At 35.1% G+C, this 21,054-nt stretch overlaps 2 protein-coding genes across 4 annotated transcripts; both read right to left on the minus strand.

Moving 5' to 3' along the window:
• Positions 1-18: 18 nt before the first annotated feature.
• LOC107626292 (putative disease resistance RPP13-like protein 1) lies at positions 19-4,923 on the minus strand. 2 transcript variants are annotated; one of them, XR_015905008.1, is made up of 3 exons: positions 1,102-4,923; positions 879-924; positions 19-796 (listed from the first exon to the last, which is right to left on the minus strand). XR_015905008.1 is itself a non-coding variant. In XM_088504200.1 (3 exons), exon 1 carries the CDS (start codon positions 4,736-4,738, stop codon positions 1,118-1,120), a length of 3,621 nt encoding a protein of 1,206 aa, XP_088360326.1. In that variant the 5' UTR covers positions 4,739-4,823; the 3' UTR covers positions 191-796; positions 879-898; positions 1,102-1,117. The 2 variants fall into 2 exon arrangements, 1 of the variants encoding a protein (XP_088360326.1); XM_088504200.1 differs by having other exon boundaries at positions 191-796; positions 879-898; positions 1,102-4,823.
• A 5,051-nt stretch (positions 4,924-9,974) lies between these two features.
• Positions 9,975-19,056, minus strand: LOC107626296 (putative disease resistance RPP13-like protein 1). Of its 2 annotated transcripts, XM_021116615.2 has the most exons (5): positions 18,559-19,056; positions 18,396-18,462; positions 11,611-15,177; positions 11,318-11,464; positions 9,975-10,646 (listed from the first exon to the last, which is right to left on the minus strand). In XM_021116615.2, the coding sequence occupies exon 3, from the start codon at positions 15,174-15,176 to the stop codon at positions 11,628-11,630; it is 3,549 nt and encodes a 1,182-aa protein (XP_020972274.1). In that variant the 5' UTR covers position 15,177; positions 18,396-18,462; positions 18,559-19,056; the 3' UTR covers positions 9,975-10,646; positions 11,318-11,464; positions 11,611-11,627. The 2 variants fall into 2 exon arrangements, with proteins under 2 accessions (XP_020972274.1, XP_020972270.1); XM_021116611.2 differs by lacking the exons at positions 18,396-18,462; positions 18,559-19,056 and having other exon boundaries at positions 11,611-15,388.
• Positions 19,057-21,054: the final 1,998 nt, after the last annotated feature.

Raw genomic sequence — 21,054 nt, forward strand, 5'->3', positions numbered from 1 at the left:
AACAAGAAACAAATTATATAAAACTCATTGATATCATCTCCCTAATATTTAGTTGACTTTCATTACATAATCAAGTCACATCATGTTCACTTATATGTACAATGAAGCATCATGGTGGTGCCTTGAGGACCAAACTATCCCATAATTATTTACTACTAGTGTTCCAGTGCATAAAAGAGAACAGAGAACATGGCAAAATATGCTGCAATTAAACCACCATAAGAAGTGATTGCTCATTCTTGTTAACCATATACAAGAACAACTTAAGTTGAAAATATACAACATTTTTCCATCTTATGTTTTTTTCCAGCAAAGTAACCCCTCAACCAAGGACTCTCCGGCATAGCCATCAAGGCCTTGGTCAAGGGTCAGCCTCTATTCCCCTTCGGCATTGCCATCAAGGAATAGGACTGTGGACAAAAACATCTATTATTGAATATTCTGTTCATCAAGTACAAATAAGTTAGCCCTTTCCATCTTACACTTAATGACACATTACTTACTGACACATGTATTATTCAAAGGAAAGCATAGAGCACAAATTATACACCAGAATCAGTGAGTGAAGAACATTTGTAATTCAAACTCAGACCAAACGGAAATCTTGATGACCATGAAATCAGGTTTCTTTTTGGCATGCTAACCACTTCCTTGGAAGCAGTTGCAGTAAGACTCCCATTCTCCAGTCTCCAGGAGAGTTTCCATTTGGCATTCTCAATGACCTTGAACTTCCCATTATACCGTACACTTCCCCATGGTAAATTTTATCATCTTATCAACAGAACAAGAGAAAAAGCTGCAGTATCGTAATATCAGCATTCAGCAGAAAAAATTGGAAAAAATATAGCAGAAAGAAGTGAGGCAATGCGGGTGCTTACTTGTTGGCTCGATGGATATGCTGTATGAGAATGTATAAAGCATTAACTGTGTTGGTAAGGAATGAAATAAGACATTAATAAGAATGAAGAGTAAGAATACTGTAATGCAGAAGAAGAATGAAAAACTAGTGAGGCACTTTATATGCAGAGTATTAATCTTAGTGCAAAAAACAAATGTATTTGGGGAAAAACAGAATATGTTGTGTGAGAGAGAAGCAGTTACCTGTGAAGTTGTTGGATTACCAAATCCATCTGCTATCAACTTGAATGGCGCGGATGTGGGAGATTTTGGGCCAAAGCTGTGGATCCTTCTTCTGACATCGATTGCCCAGCAAAGGGCTTTTATAGATGCTGAGTTGTTTTAGAGAGGCAGGCAGCTTTTCACCCTCCATATTCTCCAACTTGGGACATTCATTAATAGATAATTGATGGAGGGAGGTGAGGTGGGCAAGTCCCTTGCATTCCAACGTCTCCACACTTTTAATGCCTTCCAGTGTGAGAGACTGAAGGGAGGCAGGCAACCAACCTTCCTTTGGGAGGGACTTCACACTCTCGCCGTATTCACCATGAATGGAAAGACGAATAAGCCCTTGAAATTGTGAATTCATGAATGCTGCACTGCTCACTAGTTTCTCGCAGTAGCTGATTCCAAGATATCTGAGGCTACGGTGTGGAACCCCGGGAGCACACAAATCGATCTCTGGGCAACCCACTAATGAGAGACGCTCTAGCTGAGGTGCTGCCATCCATATCGTCGACACGGATTTCATACTCCCACAATGCTTGATCCATAAATATCGGAGAGAAACAAGGGAGCGTGACACCACAATTGACTCCATCTTTTCACATTTCTCGATTTCAACACGCACGAGATTCGGAAAGGCATCCAACAACGAGAAGGATGTAAGTGAATCACAGCTGTTCTGTATTGATAGTTTCTGCAGCGAGTGATGTTGCCCATCCATTTCGAATTCTAATTCTCCACAACTCTCGATCGTCAACTCTTGTAGTGATAGAGGAATAGCACTCACTGGAAACCATATGTGGGAGGAACAATCTGAGATGGATAAAGAAGTGAGGCAAGTCAGTTGCGTGTTGGTAATGGCCTCCACCACGGACCCCACTAGATGCTTTCCTGAAATTGAAAGACTGGTAATCGCAGGTGCCCTTGGAACACAACAACTCAGCTCATCGCACTTGTCAATCTGAAGTGATTGCAAAGATGGTAGATGAATGGGCAAATCTCCTCTCAACATCGGACACTCACTTATGGTGAGATGCCAAAGTCGAGGAAATGCATTCAACACCATTGAACGCCACTCCTTCCAGCAAGGCATTGACTTAAACAAAAGAGTTTCAAGCTTTTGAAATGGTGGTGTCTTCACACAAGATTCATCGTTCTGGTAAAAGTAAAACTCAGCACCCACAATCCCCACACTTTCAAATTTTGAAATTTCAAGGTGCTTCAAAGAGGGCAATTGTCCAAGTGAAGGAAGCATACAACAATTCCTGCAACCATCCAGCATTATTTTGGTGATGTTGCGGTAGGAAGAATGTCCCAACCAATCTGGAAAGGTTGTACCCCTGTAACCAGAGATATATAACCCTTTCAAATTAGTGTGAGGTCGTAACTTGTCAAGTATATCTCTTTCCATCTGGGAATCAACTGTATTCTCCTCTTCATTCGATGACCAAATTAACGTTATAGAATCAATGCCATCCTTATCGGACATTCTTGCCTCCAAAGCTTCACTGCTGTTCACCACATTCTCCAATTTGCCAATGGAAATTGATCCGTGTAGATCTGCTAGTGCTCCCCATTCTGTGATCTTGTTCTCTTCATGTTTCCCAACAACATAGTCGCTTAAAAACTGCAAATTTTTCAACTTGCTCATGCCTTTTGGCATCTCATGCAACTGAGTCCCTCTAATATCAAGATGGCGCAAATTTACAAGACCTTTCATGCCAACAGGTAGCATTTTCAGATTATAGCAGGAATACAACTTCAAGGTCTGCAAATTATAGAGGTTACCCAATGACTCCGGCAATGTCACAATGTTGGTCTTGGACAGATCCAAGTAACGCAAATGAATCAACTCACCTATTGAATCAGGTACTGACTCAAGAGGAAAGCCGTGGAACGACAACGCTCTCAGGTACTTCAACTGTGACAACAAGATACAAGGTGCGTTTTCCATGTTAAATGGGATCCATAACTCCAAATTGATTTCAAGAAATGTCCTTATATGTTTTATTCCGTCACAAACTCCCAACAGTTTTGAGATTGGATAATTGCCTTTAGCATTGTGGGACAAATGACGAGTTTTAATATCAATCTCAACTGTATTCTCAATCTCTTCTGCTCTAAAATAGAAATCTCCAGCAAACATCATTGCCAAATCATGCACGAGATCATGCATCACAAATTTATTTTTCCAGGTAATACTATGAGGTTGCAAAAATGATCTCGCAATTAATTCATCAAAATATTTATCACCAACTTCTTCTGGAGTCTTTTTCCCAACTGGTTGTAAAAAATTCTGAGCCATCCATAACAAGATCAATTCATCTTTATCAAATTCATAATCCTTTGGATACAACGAACAATAAACAAAACAATCTTTCAGACATGAAGGAAGATAGTAGTAACTGATTCTTAATGCTGGAATGAGTTCGCTCTCATCTTCGGACAATTCCCAAATCTCACTCTTCAATATACGATTCCAATGCTCGACATCAGAATTTCCATGCAATAAGCCTCCTAGTGCTTGAGCTGCCAAGGGCAAGCCATGACACTTCTTTACAATATCTCTGCCGAGCTTTTCCAAAGTTTGATTCTCCATAGAGTAAGTGGAAAGACATGCATGTTTTGAAAATATTAACCAACAATCTTCATCCGACAATAAACTTAGTTCATAAGATGAAATAGTCTGTGCCGCAGAAGCCACCTTTGTACTTCTAGTAGTTATGAGAATTTTGCTCCCCTTAACCCCATTCTGAAAAGGTTTTAGAAGCCTATTCCAACTACCATAATTCTCATTCCATGCATCGTCCAAAACCACAAAGAATTTCCCTTCGGATAATCTCTTCTTTAACTCATGCTGAAGTAAATTCAAATCATTCAAGTTACAAGGACTCTTTGTTATTGCCTCAATTATAGTCTTGGTGACCTTAATAACATCAAACTCTTCGGACACACAAACCCAACCTCGAAAATTAAAGTAGTTCTCCACTTTATCGTCATCGTAAATCAATTGGGCCAAAGTAGTCTTTCCAATTCCGCCCATACCCACAATGGAAATCACAGGTATATCACCATCACCAGTGTCATCATCATTCAACAACATTTTCACTATGGCCTCCTTGTCTTTTTCCCTACCATATATATTAGAACTTCCAACGAGAGATGTTGTGATCCTCCATGACATGTCCTCCTTAGGAATTTTTGTGAGACCAAGAGTGTCTTTTTGCTTCACAATAGACTCTATCCTATCAATGATTTCCTCCATCCTGTTTGCTATCTCCCTATCTTGCGAATTGAGAAAACGAGAGAAGAAGGTACCTGAATCCTTCTGAGTGGCAGCTTTGGTGAAGACATCATCCAGCAAGTCATCAGCAACATACATAGCAGCTTTGAGACTATCCAGCCAGTCCTTGACAGCTCTCTCCTTGATCTGCTTCTGCTCAGCATCAATGAGAAAGGCTTGAACAGCATAAAGATTGGTCTTCAACCTTTCAAGCAGCTTCTGGGTAAGCTTCTTCCCTTTGATCCAGTTGGCAACTTCAGGTGAGGACATCCTGTTAAAAATAACACTAAAAGTGGAAGACAGAACAGCTCCACCAACAAGTGCTGCAGCCATGTTTCTCAAGATCAAGTGATAAGATGAGAAAAAAACTGAGAAAGGCAAAAGGAAACAGATTTAGTTTGCAATAAACTCGGTCAATGTCAACAAGAGTAAGGAAACATTTGCAGGTAGTTAGTGAAGTATATTGTGGTATGCTGATATGAACCTAAAGATCATTGGTCTTCAAGGCAAGTGGTTATAAAATAATACATAGAAATTTCCCTCTTGTTGGACAAAGGATGTTGCCGATTATTATTTTTTAATATAAGAGCTTGACTTCACCTACTCCAAAGACACAATGTTCCAAGTCCACTACTAAACAGTGCAATGCAAGTTTAATTGCTTGAATTTTATACTAAACTTGATGTTAGATAAAAGAGATATATCTGTGTTAGTAACAAGTTGAGACAGTTAATAGTGTGTTGCAATTTATGTTATTTAATACCAGTAAATTAGCAGCAAAATTTATATGCATTTTTTTATCATTAGGAAAACTTTCACTCTTCAATCTTCATTCTTTCAATTTCCTTAGTTTCTCATATTCTTTAGTTCTACTTCTTGCTAATTTATCTCAAAATTGCTTGTTATTATTAAATTTAACCCTTTCTTTAATAGTAGATAACAAACACCGATGACAAGAAGGTCAAGCTAGGACAAAAGGTACGAAACAATGCAAGTACTGTTAAGTATGTCAGACAAAGTAAAAGAGTATTCAAATATAGTGCTTACTCATGTTGTGTCTCATGAACAAAAAATGTTGACATTCATGCCTAACAAAATAAAAAAGAATGACTATAAAGTATAAATAATGAGCAATGACTTGGTGCACTGGCAAACTATACTATGAAATAGAGGATGAAATCTAGTGCATGACGCATTTTTCACAGAGCTACTTATTTTCCTAATGATTCTTTCTCTGTTTCAGATAAAATAAAACAATTCATGGAATTTTAGTTATCTTATTAAACATAAGAACTTGACTTCACCTACTCCTATAAAAAATGGTCCATATCCAATAGGATGCTCCTGCAGGAAGTTTTTCTTCACATTTCCTTCGGTCTTTTTTATGCTCAGTTTAAAGATTTCGAAAATAAGTGTTAACCACCAATAGTTATTCCCATTTTATTCATCTGTGCACTAAACTTGATCCTAGAGACATATATCTGCTTGTTAGTGATGAGTTGAGACAATTAGTAGTGAGTTACTCTTCTATCTTGCATGTTGCATACTGATCTTGCAAAATTAAGGAATTTAAAGATGAAACTTAGGTGCTTTTTGATATTTTCAAAATACTCTTGACATCATACACTTGATTTTTATTTTTAATCTTACAATGAAATTTACACACTCCATTCTGTTAACTCTTCTTTAGTTTCCAACACCTTAATCTTCATCAAGAAAATAAGATATTTTCAAATCATTTTTTAAAATTTTAAAGTATTTTTTTAATGTTAGACAAATTAAAATATATTATAATTATAACCCAAAAAAGTTGACAATTTTTCCCAAGGCACATTCAGTTGATCAAGTACAATCATTGTAACGAAAAATCAGCATTCTTAATTAAGTGATTGCTCATTCTAGTTAACCAAAAACATTACTTCTTTATTCTGATAGAAATAAGCAATATATAGTGTTTAGTCATCATATTTTACAAGGACAAGTATGACATCATGTTTCCATCTTACACTTAATCACACCTAACCACTTCTATGGAAGAATTTGCCATTCTCAAGGACCTTGAAACTCAAAAGAACTTCCAACTATTGCACCAATATTGAATTGAGTTTCTCATATGAGCTGTATCCTTCAAGGGAAGATTTTATCATCTTATTAACAGAACAAGAGAAAAAACAGTCAGTATAGTAATTAAACATCAATGTACATGGTGTCAGGAGCAAAAGTTGGCAAAAGATACGAGAAAGACTTCCTTGCACACAGCAGCAGAAAGTCCTTCAACTACCATGTTTTGGCAAGAAGAAATTAACACTTGACCCTAAATTTTTAGCAGAGTTCCCATGTTCATTTCTTGGATCCAGTACATGTCTTTCAACAACCACACCTACAAACTGTTGTAAGTGGGATCAAATTGACAGTGGCTTTAGAGATATAGCTGCTCTTATAGCCATGGTTTTGGCTATCGTCTCTTGGCGTTTCTTTCGTGGCGGCACATGAAGCTTTAATCCTCCAGAGCATCAGATCATTGATCCAAGCATAGTAAGCAGCAGCCTGGATTGGAAGAAAGTACTTAGATTTTGCATGAATAGTGATATTGGATGAATGCTCAAATTATAAAGACAATTGCATTGATGTGTTACCGTCCAAACTTGTATATATTGATTGTAATTTAGCATGTTCAAAACACCAAAATGCATGCTAGATTTTATCATAGGCACTTCAATGTCTTTTTTAGAACTCAGAGGTTGCTTTTCTTTTTTTTTTTTTTTGGGAATCTGTTTTAAAAGTCTCTGAAAATGTTTAATTGAATGATGGAATTAGAGGGGTGTTAAACTGTTTGTAGCTGCACTTAGTCAAAATTTCAAACCAAAAGCATAGCTATAATTTGGTGTCACAGTTTTCGTCAAAATTTCATAATTTCCATCCATGTCTATTGGCTGGTTTCCATGTCAAGATAATTTATACCTCCAGACAATAATCTCATGTGAAGTGCTTGACAAATATCAACTTATTAATGCCATTGAAAAAGGAATGTAATACAAGTTGACCAAGTTATTAATGTGGAAAAAGAATAACTTGAAATGGTGAAAGACTGGCAAAGAATAAACAATGACTCAAGAGAGGAAAATGTTTAAGTTTCTTGGTGCACTCAGTAAGAAGCTTTTGTGCTTCTTCATGCATGATGCATATTTCACATGGCTTTTATATAACTTGAAGTATGTACTTCTCATCATGACTCAAATTCTCGCCCTTGAGTCTCTCGGATCCTGTGCCATGGTTTTCTACACTAAATATTCATCAAGTGAAGTATAATATATATGATTCTTCATCCTAGTTAAACATAAACTGTAACTTCCTAATCTTGATAGAAATAATCAATAAATAGTGCTTAATCTTGCATGTTGTGTATCAAGATCAACAAGATAGTAAGTATAACAAAGTCATCATTCCATCTTACACTTAAAGTAAGAAAGCCATTGGATAGGGTATTATGACCAACTTAATCTTAGTTAACTGTGTATTATGCCTCGTCCAAGTGTTCTATACCAACCAAGCAAGCTAAGCAGCATGGTATCCATAACTGGTGACTTCTTCTCCAACCCTGCTTGAGAAACACATTCAAGATGTAGGAAAATCCAAGCAAAAGAAAGGCCAAATTCCAATCATGTATTTCCATTTTCTACTTTTATTTCCACTGTTTTTGATTTTCTAAAATTTCGTGGGAAAATAATAGAAAAAAAAAAAATTGTTTAGAATATGTGAAAATGTTTCATATTATCTTAATCATATATAAAAATAAGGCATAATAGCTTTTACTATTTTTTTTATAAGAGAGACAATATCTTATCTTTAAATTTTCTTACATTTCATGAGTTTAACTTCATTGTAAAAGGAGATTGTTCTGGTTTTATTTCTTTGTATTACACATTCCATATCAATTTACACAAGTGCATACTACTGTTAGCCTTTGTTTTCTCCTTTTTCTTCTTTCTTGCCAAAAAAGAAAATGCATAATTATTCCTGATTCTGTTATCTCTTTCTCATGTTGTGTACTAAAAGTCTAAAATGAACATGAGCAAAGATGCAACTATAAATTTGATAGGAGGTAATTAGAGAAGCATAATAGAAATAAGGCTAGTTGGCTAAGACTTTGTTGTTGTTTTCTTACAGTGATTGAAGAAGTTACAGTATAAGTGTTATGCAATATGAGGGAAAATGACATAACTCATACCTCCGTAAAATCAATGGATGATCTAAGACCTGGAAACAGTATAATTTCTTCTCTAATCTGCATATGATTTGATCTGCTACAAACTGCTTCATTGCCTCATTCTTCTCTTCCAATTCCATGAATAAAAAAAGAAACACTTATATAGTACATATTGTGAGATTTTAAGGATCCTAATTTGCAAGAGAATAAAATGAGGCCATTAAAGAAGATTAGGTGGTTTACAAATTATAGAAGCACATGAGAAAAAGTTTTCAACTGTGTTATTAGTGGTACTCACTAACCCACTATTCCATACCTTCCATGCGAATTGGCAGAAAAGAAGGAGCTTTAACATAAACATTAAGCATTTAAGCAAGAGAGAATACAAAATCAAATAGCACAGCAAGAAATGAAGACCAATAGAGCCAGAGTTTAAAACATGCAATCAGCCACTATAGTTGATAGCACATAGTAGTGTCTTAATTTTTTACATTTTGATCACAATTTTCTTTGAAACAGTATGTATTAACTGTATGCATAAAATTTCCAAAGGTGCCTCAGTTAACCTAAATCATCCTTCCATAACTTCAGAATAGTTATGTGAACGGGAAAAATATCAGGTCAAAATTAGCACACTTACAAAAATATTTAATGACATACTGTTAAGTAGAATTAATTTAAATATTCATGAAATTAGTAGGACCAAAAGAAAACTGTGCTCTAGAAGTTTGACTTGAATTGTATTTCTTTCTTTATTGTCAGTGGAAATTAATAGCACTGATTAGTACAACTGATATACCCTTTGCAATATAATGTAGTGTTAATAGAAACAATTACAGATTAATACAATCTACAAAAAGTTGCCAACAAAAAATTCACAAAATATCACTTACTAAAAATTTCCTATAAAAGAAAAATGATATACCTTTTTGACATATTCAAATACTTATAGAGCACTTAACAAAATCTCTTGTATCTAAATGTATAAAACCATTGACATGATACCCTTAATATTTTATCTTCAATAAGATTCTCCTGCTTCATTCTCTTAACTCTTCCTTTTGCTTTTATGTCGTAGTTTTCAGCACCTGTACCTTCATCATGTAAACAAGATCTTTTCTAACCATTCTTTTTAAATTTAGAAACTAAATGGTTTTTTTATGTTAGAATAAGAGAACTTATTATAATCATAACCCAGAAAAGATTTGCAAGTTTTCTCCACACATTCAGTTTTTTTTTTTTTTTTTGGTGTCTCACCACACATTCAGTTCATCAAGTATAATAATTTTAAGGGAAAGTAGGCAATCTTACTTATTTCCAGCGCATAAAAGAAAACAAAGAACAGTGCCAAATAAACCGCAATTAAGCCACTGGAAGAAGTAATTCTTCATTCTTGACTTCTTGTTAACCATAAACATCTTTCCATCTTACACCTTTTATTCTTTTTTGAAAAATAACCCCCCAACTGGACTTTCCGGCATAGCCATCAAGTCCCTGGTTAAGGACCAGCCTCTATCCCCCTTCGGCATTGCCATCAGAGAATAGGACTGGGGCCAAAAACATCTACTATTTATTGAATACTCTCTACTTCAAGTACAACTAAGTTAGCCCTTTCCATGTTACAACTAATCACACAATACTTACTAACATAAGAACTATGAAGTACTTAAAGGAAAGGAAAGCATACACCACAAACAGTGAGTGAACAATATTTGTAATTCAAACTCAGATCAAATGGAGATCTCAGTGACCATGATATCAAGTTTCTTTACTGATTCCTAGCCACTTCTTTCGAAGCAGTCGCAGCGCGACTTCCATTCTCCTCGAGAGTGTCCGTTTGGCATTCTCAAGGATCTTGAACCTCATAAAGAACTTCAAATTGTTGCACCAATTGTGATGCCTATCTCAGAGCACTCCCTTCTTTGCTTATCAGCAGCCTCAATCTCAGTTCTGCCTTTGGATAAGCGAATCTTGAACTGTTTCCCATATGAGCTGTATCCTTCAAGGATATACTGTACACTTCCCCCACGGTAGCTTATCAACAGAACAAAAGAAAAAGCAGTCAGTGTTGTAATAAACTTCAATGTATAAGTTGTCAGCAGCAAAAGTTGGGGAAAAAAAAAAGAAATACATGAAAGAAGTAATGCAATGCAGGTGTTTAATAGTTCATAACACCACCGAAAATACCACCCTTACATCTGGCACGCAAGAAGTACTTTCTAGCTCCAAACAAAAACTACATGAGAATAGAAACCGTGCATGTAAGGAATGGTGCAATGAATTAACAGCACTAACAGCAATGAGGAGTTAGATTATACCTGAACTTTATCTACATATCAGAGAAACAAAAGCACCATTCATTTTTCAACCATGAACTATGGCAAATTTTGTTTAGATAAATCAATCATCTTGCGTGAACTTTCTTTTGGTAAAAAGGCTCAAAGAAATAGCACACTTCAACGAAATATAAAAGAATTTAGAGCCAATCATATAAGATTCTAGTTTTTTCAATTACCACTAACATCATTCTCTTATTGAGGAATGCATCAACAATAAAACGAAAGAAAAGAGAACAAACATTAAATCAAAATAATATACAATACTTTGCTGCATAGTTGATGGTATGCAACATATGAAGCACTGTAAGATACAGCATTCTTTCTGAGTATTCAAACGGAATATTAAATCAAGGTTGGAAGAAGAACCTAATTTCATCATGTCCCAACTCCCATGCCTAAGGGTCTGAAGCAAGTATCAAAGCATGTAAGAGTACTGCAATGAGTGAATAGTCTTGATGCATCAAAAGCAAAAATTTAACTGCAGACTTTTATCTTGTTGGCTCCATGGATAAGCTGTATGAGAGTGTACAAAATGTTAGCTGTGTTGGTAAGGAATGATACAAGACATTAACAAGAATGTAGAGTAAGAATGTTGTAAAGCAGATGAAGAATGAAAAACTAGTGAGTCACTTTATATGCATAGAGAGAGAAACAGTTACCTGTTGAAGTTGTTAGATTACGAAATCCACCTGTCAGCAACTTGAATGGCGGGGATGTGGGAGATTTTGGGCCAAAGCTGTGGGTCCTTCATCTCGCACCGTTTACCCAGTAAAGGGCTACCACTGATGCTGAGTTGTTTTAGAGAGGCAGGCAGCTTTTCACCCTCCATATTCTCCAACTTGGGACAATGATAAATAGATAATTCATGGAGGGAGGTGAGGTGGGCAAGTCCCTTGCATTCCAACGTCTCCACACTAAAAATGAAAAAAAGTTTAAGAGACTCAAGGGAGGCAGGCAACCAACCTTCCTTTGGGAAAGATTTCACACTCACACTCTCGTCGTATCCGCCATGAATGGAAAGATCAGTAAGCCCATGAAATTGCGAATTCATGAATGCTGAGCTCACTAGTTTCTCGCAGTAGCTGATGAAAAGAGATCTGAGGCAACGGTGTGGAAGCCCTGGAGCAGACAAATCGATCTCTGGGCAACGCAGTAATGAAAGACGCTCTAGCTGAGGTGCTGCCATCCATATCGTCGACACGAATTTCATACTCCCACAATTGTTGATAGTTAGAAAACGCAGAGATGAAAGAGAACTTGTCACCACAATTGACTCCATCTTTTCACATTTCTCGATTTCAACAGTCACGAGATTTGGAAAGGAATCCAACAACGAGAAGGATGCAACTGAATCACAGCTCTCACATATCAATAGTTTCTGCAGTGACTTGTGTTGGCCATCCATTTGGAATTCTAATTCTCTGCAATCCAATATCGTCAAGTCTTGTAGTGATGGGGGAATAGCACTCACTGGAAACCATATGTGGGAGGAACAACCTGAGATGGATAAAGAAGTGAGGCAAGTCAGTTGCGTGTTGGTAATGGCCTCCACCACGGACCCCACCAGATGCTTTCCTGAAATTGAAAGACTGGTAATCGCAGGAGCCCTTGGAACACAACAACTCAGCTCATCGCACTCCTCAATCTTAAGTGATTGCAGAGATGGAAGGTTATTTGGCAAATCTCCTCTCAACACGGGACACTTCCTTATGGAAAGCTCCCTAAGTCGAGGAAATGCATTGTACCCCAGTGAACGCCACTCCTTCCAGCTAGGCATTGAATAAAAGGAAAGAGTTTCAAGCATTGGGAATGGTGGTGTCTCCAAACAAGATTCACCATTCTGGTTAAAGTATAACTCAGCACCCACAATCTCAACACTTACAAAGCCTATAATTGTTAGGTGCTTCAAAGAGGGCAATTGTCCAAGTGAAGGAAGCATACAGCAACTCAAACAACCAAACAGTGTTATTGTGGTGATGTTGTGGTAGGAAGAATGTCCCACCCAATCTGGAAATCTTGTACCCCTGTAACGCTCGATTTCTAGTTGTTTCAAATTACAATGAGGTTGTAACTCGTCCAGTATATCTCTTTCTATTTGGGAATCAACTATATTCTCATCTTCATCTAGCGACCAACTCAACTTCAAATACCTAATGCCATCCTTATCAAACATTCTTGCCATCGAAGCTTCACTGCTGTTCACCACATTCTCCAACTTGGAAATGGAAATAGATTGGTGTAGATTTGCAAGTGCTCCCAATTCTGTGATCTTGTTCTCTCTACGCTTCCCAACAACATAGTCGCTTAAAAACTGCAAATTTTTCAACTTGCTCATTCCTTTTGGCATCTCATGCAAATCAGTTTCTCTAATATCAAGATGCCGCAAATTCACAAGCTTTTTCATGCCAACAGGTAACATTTCCAGATTTCTACAGCAATACAACTTCAAGGTCTGCAAGTTGTACAGGTTACCTAATGACTCCGGCAATGTCACAATGTCGGTCTCGGACAGATCCAAGTAACGCAAATGAATCAACTCCCCTATTGAATCAGGCACTGACTCAAGAGGAAAGTTATTGAACGACAAGGCTCTCAGGTACTTCAACTGTGACAACATGATGCAAGGTGCGTTTTCCATGTTGAATGGTATCAGCGAGTACAGATTGATTTCAAGAAATGTCCTTGTATGTTTTATTCTGTCACAAACTCCCAACAGTTTTGAGATTGGAAAATTGCCGTTAGCATTATGGGACAAATGACGAGTTTTAATATCAACCTCACATGCATTCTGAAGCTCTTCCGCTCTAAAATAGAATTCTCCAGCAAACATCATTGCCAAATCATGTACGAGATCATGCATCACAAATTTATTTTTCTCAGTACTATGAGGTTGCAAAAATGATCTCGCAACTAATTCATCGAAATATTCATCACCAACTTCTTCTAAAGTGTTTCTCCCTACTGGTTGTAAAAAATTCTGAGCCATCCATAACAAGATGAGCTCATCTTTATCAAATTCATAATCTTTTGGATACAACGAACAATAAACAAAACAATCTTTTAGACATGAAGGAAGATAGTAATAACTGATTCTTAAAGCCGGAATAACTTTTATCTTGTCATTGGAGAATTTCCAAATCTCACTCTTCAATATATGATTCCAATACTCAACATCAGAATTTCCACGCAATAAGCCTCCAAGGGCTTGAGCTGCCAAGGGCAATCCATCACACTTCTTTACAATATCTTTGCCGACTTTTCTCAGAGTTGGATTTTCCATAGAGTCAGTGGAAAGGCGTGCATGTTTTGAAAATACTAGCCAACAATCTTCATCCGACAATAAACTTAAATCATGAGGTGAAACCGTTTGCACCACAGAAGCCACTTTTTTACTTCTAGTGGTTATGAGAATTTTACTCCCCTTAACCCCATTTTGAAAAGTTTTTAGAAGCCTATTCCAGTCTTCATAATCCTCATTCCATGCGTCATCAAAGACAACAAAGAATTTCAGCGTTGACAATTTTTCTTTTAATTCATGTTGAAGTAAATTCAAATCATTCAAGTTACAAGGACTCTTTGTTATTGCCTCAATTATAGTCTTGGTGACATCAAACTCTTCGGACACACAAACCCAACCTCGAAAATCAAAATTCCCCTTCATTTTATCGTCATTGTAAATCAATTGGGCCAAAGTAGTCTTTCCTATTCCGCCCATGCCCACAATGGGAATCACTGATATATCACCATCACCAGTGTCATCATCATCCAACAACAACTTCACTATGGCCTCCTTGTCTGCTTCCCTGCCATATATATTAGAACTTCCAACGAGAGATGTTGTGATCCTCCAAGACATGTTCTCCTTAGGAATCTCTCTAAGACCAAGAGTGTCTTTTTGCTTCACAATAGACTCTATCCTCTCAATTATTTCTTCAATCCTGTTTGCTATCTTCCTATCTTGCAATTTGAGATAACGAGAGAAGAAAGTACCTGGATGCTTCTTAGTGGCAGCTTTGGTGAAGACTTCATCCAGCAAGTCATCAGCAACATACATAGCATCTTTGAGACTATCGAGCCAGGCCTTGACAGCTCTCTCCTTGATCTGCTTCTGCTCAGCATCATTGAGAAAGGCTTGAACAGCATAAAGATTGGTCTTCAACCTTTCAAGAAGATTCTGGGTAAGCTTCTTCCCTTTGATCCAGTTGGCAAATTCAGGTGACGACATCCTGTCAAAAACAACATTAAAAATGGAAGACAGAACAGCTCCACCTACAAGTGCTGCAGCCATGTTTCTCAAGATCAAGTGATATCAGAGGAAAATGAGGAAGGGAAAAAGAAATGGATGTAGTTTGCAGTAAACTCAGTTAATCTCAAAAAGAGTAATGAAATAGATGCAGCAGGTGAAGTATATTATGCTCTGCTGATATAAACTTAAAGATGATTGGTCTTCAAGGCAAGTGGTACTAAAATTATTCATGGAAATTCCCACTTGTTGGACAAAGGATGCCACTGATGATTATTTTAATATAAGAGCTTGACTTCACCTACTTCGAAGAAACAATTTTTTTTTATTCTAAGGGTTTTTCCTTGAGATGCTTTCTTCCTCAAAAGCTGTTAGATGCTTTCTAAGAGGATCTTTTAATATTATGCTCTGCAATAGGATGATGGATTCCATCTGATCTGTCCATTTTTTTTTGAATGCTCCCTACAACGGCTCTTTAAGTGCAAAATGTTTATGTTCATCAATATCAATATCCACTTCTACATTTATTTACTTCTCACATACCATTCACAGTTCTATATACCAAAAACAACTGTTATATACATAATGTTCTGTCTTACATGTGTGATTTTCCTTTTGGTATAAAAAATAATAAACAATGAAGTAAAAAAATATTTATCTTTTATACCATTAAAAAATAGTACAATGCAATTTTTTTTTAAAAAAAATCACTATTCTCATTTACTAGACAAAATATAGTGTTAATTCATGTCACATGCATATGCTCCCTTTTTAATTATAGTTTCAACATAAATCTGTGTTTTAAATAAGACATTCCATTTCTATTTTGTTAATTATATGTATAAAGATAAAACACATAAACAATTTATTTACAATGTTGCACTCTTTCTGCACAGAATTTTGTTGTTGCCTGCCTTGGTTTAGAGTAGCTTATTCTGTGCCTAAACCAAGGATGTTCAAAATATACTGAAAGCTGATTAATCTTTGTTAAGTTGGATTAATCCACTATAGAAAATTTCCAACATATTTTATTTTTTATTTTTCTTTTTTGGGATTAATTGAAAATAACAAGAAGTGAACTACTTTTACAAATCTCTTCATATAACATTGATCATTTACAGTTTACCCTTCACAGCAAATCCCTCCATCCCCAATATAATACAACAACAAATATACACTTTTTTATTGTCTTGTTCTTCAGTGAAGCAATCCTATAATGAAAATTGAGCTGAGACAAAAGTTATCAGAATCTGAGATGTTAACTATATTATGCGTCATTCAAGTATTCTTAACCAACCAAGCAACCTAAGAAGCATGGTATCCATAACTGGTGACCTTTTTCTCCAACTAACCCTGCTTGAAAAACAGATTCAAGATGCAGGCAGGAAAATCCAAGCAAAACAAGAACAAAACTCCAATAGTCTGTTTTCTAGCTGTTTCCATTTTCTACTTTTATTTTCGGTGTTCTGTGTTTCTAGGATTCATTGGGGGAAAAATAGAAGATTAAAATGAAAAACAAAGTCTTTAGAATATATGAAAATGTTTTATATTATCCTAATTGTATCTGAAAATAAGACAGTGTCTTATATGATCTCTTAGGAGTAGTTTACATTTTCTTATATCTCATTTTATTTTTTTGTATGACAACAATTCATATCAATTTACACAACTTCATGTTACTGTCAGCCTGTGTTCTCTCAAACACATAATCTCTAAAACGCTAAACTATATATCTTGATTCCATTATCTACTCTAAAAGTCTTTGAGAAAAGATGTAAACTATAGAAATATTTATGCATTATTACGAGAGTGTTTTCTCCATACAAACAGATAAGTCAAACATTAATACATAATAGCACCCATGCTTCTGTATGCAACTAAGGCTAACTAGTGGTGAAAATTTCTTCTAACTACTTTTACCAACCAATAATGATGCCATTTATTCATCTCCCACTCTTTTTTTTTTTTTTCTTTTTTTAAAACAGCAAACACAAGTTTAATTGCTTGAAGTTTATACTAAACTTGATGTTAGAAAAAAGAGATATATCATAATGGTTTGCTGCAATTTATGTTATTTGATACCAGTAGACAGCAAAATTTATATGCATTTTTTTATCATTAGAAAAACTTTCACTCTTCACTCTTCATGCTTTCAATTTCCTCAGTCTTCAGATTATTTGGTTGCTAACTTGCTAATTTATCACAAAAGTTACTTATTATTAAATTTAACCCTTTTTTTATTAGTAGAGAATGAACACCATGACGAGAAGGCTAAGCTAGGACAAAAGCTATGGAACTATAAACAAGTGTAGATTGCTATTGTTATCTTTTCTCTCCAAAAAAGCTGACTTCACACTTAACAAAGTAAAAGAAAGAATGACTTCAACACCTTAATCTTCGTCAAGTAAATAAGATATTTTCATACCATTTATTAAACTAGTGATCAAGTATAATCATTTTAAGCCAAAAAATAAGCACAATCTTTACTACTTCCTACTAGTGATCAAAGTGCATAAAAGAGAACAGAGAGAACATGGTTGTATACAACACCGAATATGCCGCAATTAATAAATAGAATCTAAACTACTTTTAGAAATCATAAAACATTACTTGCCTTATTTTGAGAGAAATAAGGAATAAATAGTATCTAGTAAGTAGTGATGGTTGTATCACAAGAACATCTCAAGTATGACAACATCTTTCCATCTTACACTTAATCACACATTACTCACTGACATTCTGACATACGAACTTCTAAAAGGAAAGGAAAGCATAGAGCACAAATAGTGAGTGAAGAACATTTGTAATTCAAACTCAGAACAAATGGGGATCTCAGTGACCAACTGATCATGATATCAGGTTCCTTTCCTGCTTCCTGATCACTTCTTTGGAAGTAGTCCCAGTACAAACTCCCATTCTCAAGGACCTTGAACCACATAAAGAACTCCCAATTACGACGCTCATAATTCTATTAATGAGCAATGCCTTCGTTGCTTATGGCAGCCTCAGTCTACAGTTCTGCTTTTGGATAAGCAATATTAAATTGAGTTTCCCATATGAGCTGTAGCCTTCAAGGCTATACCATACACTTCCCCATGGTAGATTTTATCATATTATCAACAGAATAAGAGGAAAAGTTTTCAGTGTTGTATAATAAGACTTGAGTGTACAAGAAAGAAATGATGAAATGCGGGTGCTTACTAGTTCAATGATTGCACATCCTTGCACACAGCGAAAGCAATTCCTTGACTACAGAAGTTCTCTTTGTCTGCACAGGAAAACCATATGAGAATGTAAACCATGCATGTAAGGAATGATATGACACATTGACAGCACTAACAGCAGTAAGGAGTTAGATTTATACCTTTACTTTGATCCACTATGAAAGTTCCCTTTGTCGACACTGGATAACTTCTGCTCTAGAATCAGCTTTACAAATTCGAGTTACTCTAAAATGCGATGTACATTTTGATATCTTGTCTTCCGATCTACTTGTAGCTATTAAATTAGGGTTACAATTTATAGTGCCCTATTTTACTCATTATATTAAAAACTATATCATAAAATCTTAGCAGAGTTCCCATATTTATTTCTTGGATTTGGTACATGTCTTTCAACTACCTCACCTACTAACTGCTGCTATCAAAATTGACGGTGGTTTGACAGAGGTAGCTGCTCTGATAGCCATGGTTTTCGGCTACCATTTCTTGGCGTATCTTTCGATGTGGCACATGAAGCTTCAATCCGGAGCAAGATATCATTGATCCAAGCATAACAAGCAGTAGCCTGGATTGAAAGAAAGTGCTTCCATTTTTCGTGAAGAGTGATATTGGATGAATGCTCAAATTATAAAGAAGACTACATTGATGTTTTACTGTCCAAACTTGTATATAAGGACACAGTAATTATGTTGATCGAAGTCCGAATGAGCATGATTAAAGTTTGGGTAATCACATTCACTTAATTCACATTTGGGTCGTAACTCGTAAGTCATAATAAGTAGACTTTGTTTTTTTTTTTTTAATCGTAGAATAAACAGGTTTGTATCATATAATGAATCCAACAAATGATGCCATCTCATTAGTTTTAAATAGAAGACAATAGATAGTAACCAACCGCTTTTTATTTTTAACATGGAGGAGAGTGTGAAGTGATTATGTGTTATGAAAAATAAGAGTACTTTTTTTATATGTGGTATCAGAAGGACTGAAATCGGACCGAGGAATTTAGCACAAGAAACTCGATCCGATTAGAAGGTATCTATAAAAAAACATTTTTTAATAAAACTCAGAAGGTCTGTTTTGATTTAAAAAAAAAATCTAAAAACGAAGGGTCTGTTTTCATTTTAAGAAAAAATTGAAAAAATCAAAATTATAAACAGAGGGTCCGTTTTCAGTTTAAGAAAAAAAATAAAAAATGTAAACGGAGGGTCCGATTTGATTTTAAGGGAAAAAAAATAATCGGACGGTCCGATTTATGGTCAACGAATTTTTTAACAAAGAATTCGGACGGTCCGATTTCTCGCTGCCATTGTTCAAAAAAGCCTGTCTCACACCTGTATACATCATAACCAAGCACAACTCACACACTCCTGCAATATCAAAAAAAATGAGTCGTAACCAACCAACCATTATTTCATAATTATTCAATTGAAACATAAAGTACAGATCAAATGGCATAGTCTCCTTATACTCAATTAAAAGGTTGCGGGTTCGAGTCTCCTATCTTTAGTAAAAAAAAAATGCAGTAAATACGTGTAAATTAAAAGTGTCATAATCTATACTAATATATAAAGCCAATACCAGAGTTTAGTGTCCAATTTTTATAGACATCATTTACCTTCAAATAATTTATTTTACAAATCAAATTTATGGACAAAATAGTAATAATACATTTTTGTTTCTTAATTAAAAAAAGTCATTAACTCACAAAAGAGTTAATAACTGCGACAATCGTAAGGAAATTAAATAACTGCTCCACTTACAAATATTTCTGGCTGTTGTCGATTTTTTTCTGCGTCTTGCTATATTTTGGTTCTGACATACATTTATTAAGAAAGGGAGAATTCAACAAATTAATAATTACGTGCAAATGATCGCCATATGATTTGACAAGGGAGTTGATACAATTCATACGCCAACTCCATTGTTAAACACAGGTATCTATATTCTACCTTTTAAAAAATACAAAAATCGACACGATAATGGTCCAAATAATAGGTATAAGTGGTTGGTATTTTATATTCATGTTTTATTTTATTTTTGAGTACTAATTTTTAATTTTTAAAAGAAAATTCAAAGACAACATCCTCAATGATATCCGCTTTCTCCTTCTTTCAACATCCTCAATTGCATCGCTTCCATCGTCATCCATCCGCTGTAGTTGTAAATTTAATTTGGCTTCACGCATAACTTTCACTTACATTTTTCTTTTTCTTCAATTTACTTATTTAATTTATATTTTTAGTCATTCTTCTATTCTTTTAATTCATTTCTAATATTTTAGGTAAAAAATAGTTTTGTCTTTTTTTCTTATCAATTTGATGTAAAAAATTGTTTTTTTTTATCTTACTAATTTGATGTAAAAAGAAAATATTTTTTTTATTTAATATGTGTTCTTATTTTTGTTTACATGTCTTTATTTATGGAACGAAGAAATTTCATAAATATTTTGTTAATTTTTTAGATTGCTTTGCAATAATATTTTTTTAATTTTTTAAATTATTGATTACGTAGAATATTATATTTGAAATTTGAGTACATAAATATTTTTTTAAAATAAAATAAATTATTAATTTTGTCTACCACAATATCATTTATCTTACATATTGGACTATACCAATGTATAATGAACTATACAA

Source organism: Arachis ipaensis, chromosome B2, assembly GCF_059453495.1.
Source record: "Arachis ipaensis isolate K30076 ecotype BB chromosome B2, ASM5945349v1, whole genome shotgun sequence".
Taxonomy (NCBI): domain Eukaryota; kingdom Viridiplantae; phylum Streptophyta; class Magnoliopsida; order Fabales; family Fabaceae; genus Arachis; species Arachis ipaensis.

Excerpts from the sequence above, each read along its gene's own strand:
- LOC107626292 (XM_088504200.1), bottom strand. The coding sequence starts at position 4,738 with ATGGCTGCAGCACTTGTTGGTGGAGCTGTTCTGTCTTCCACTTTTAGT.
- LOC107626296 (XM_021116611.2), bottom strand. The coding sequence starts at position 15,239 with ATGGCTGCAGCACTTGTAGGTGGAGCTGTTCTGTCTTCCATTTTTAAT.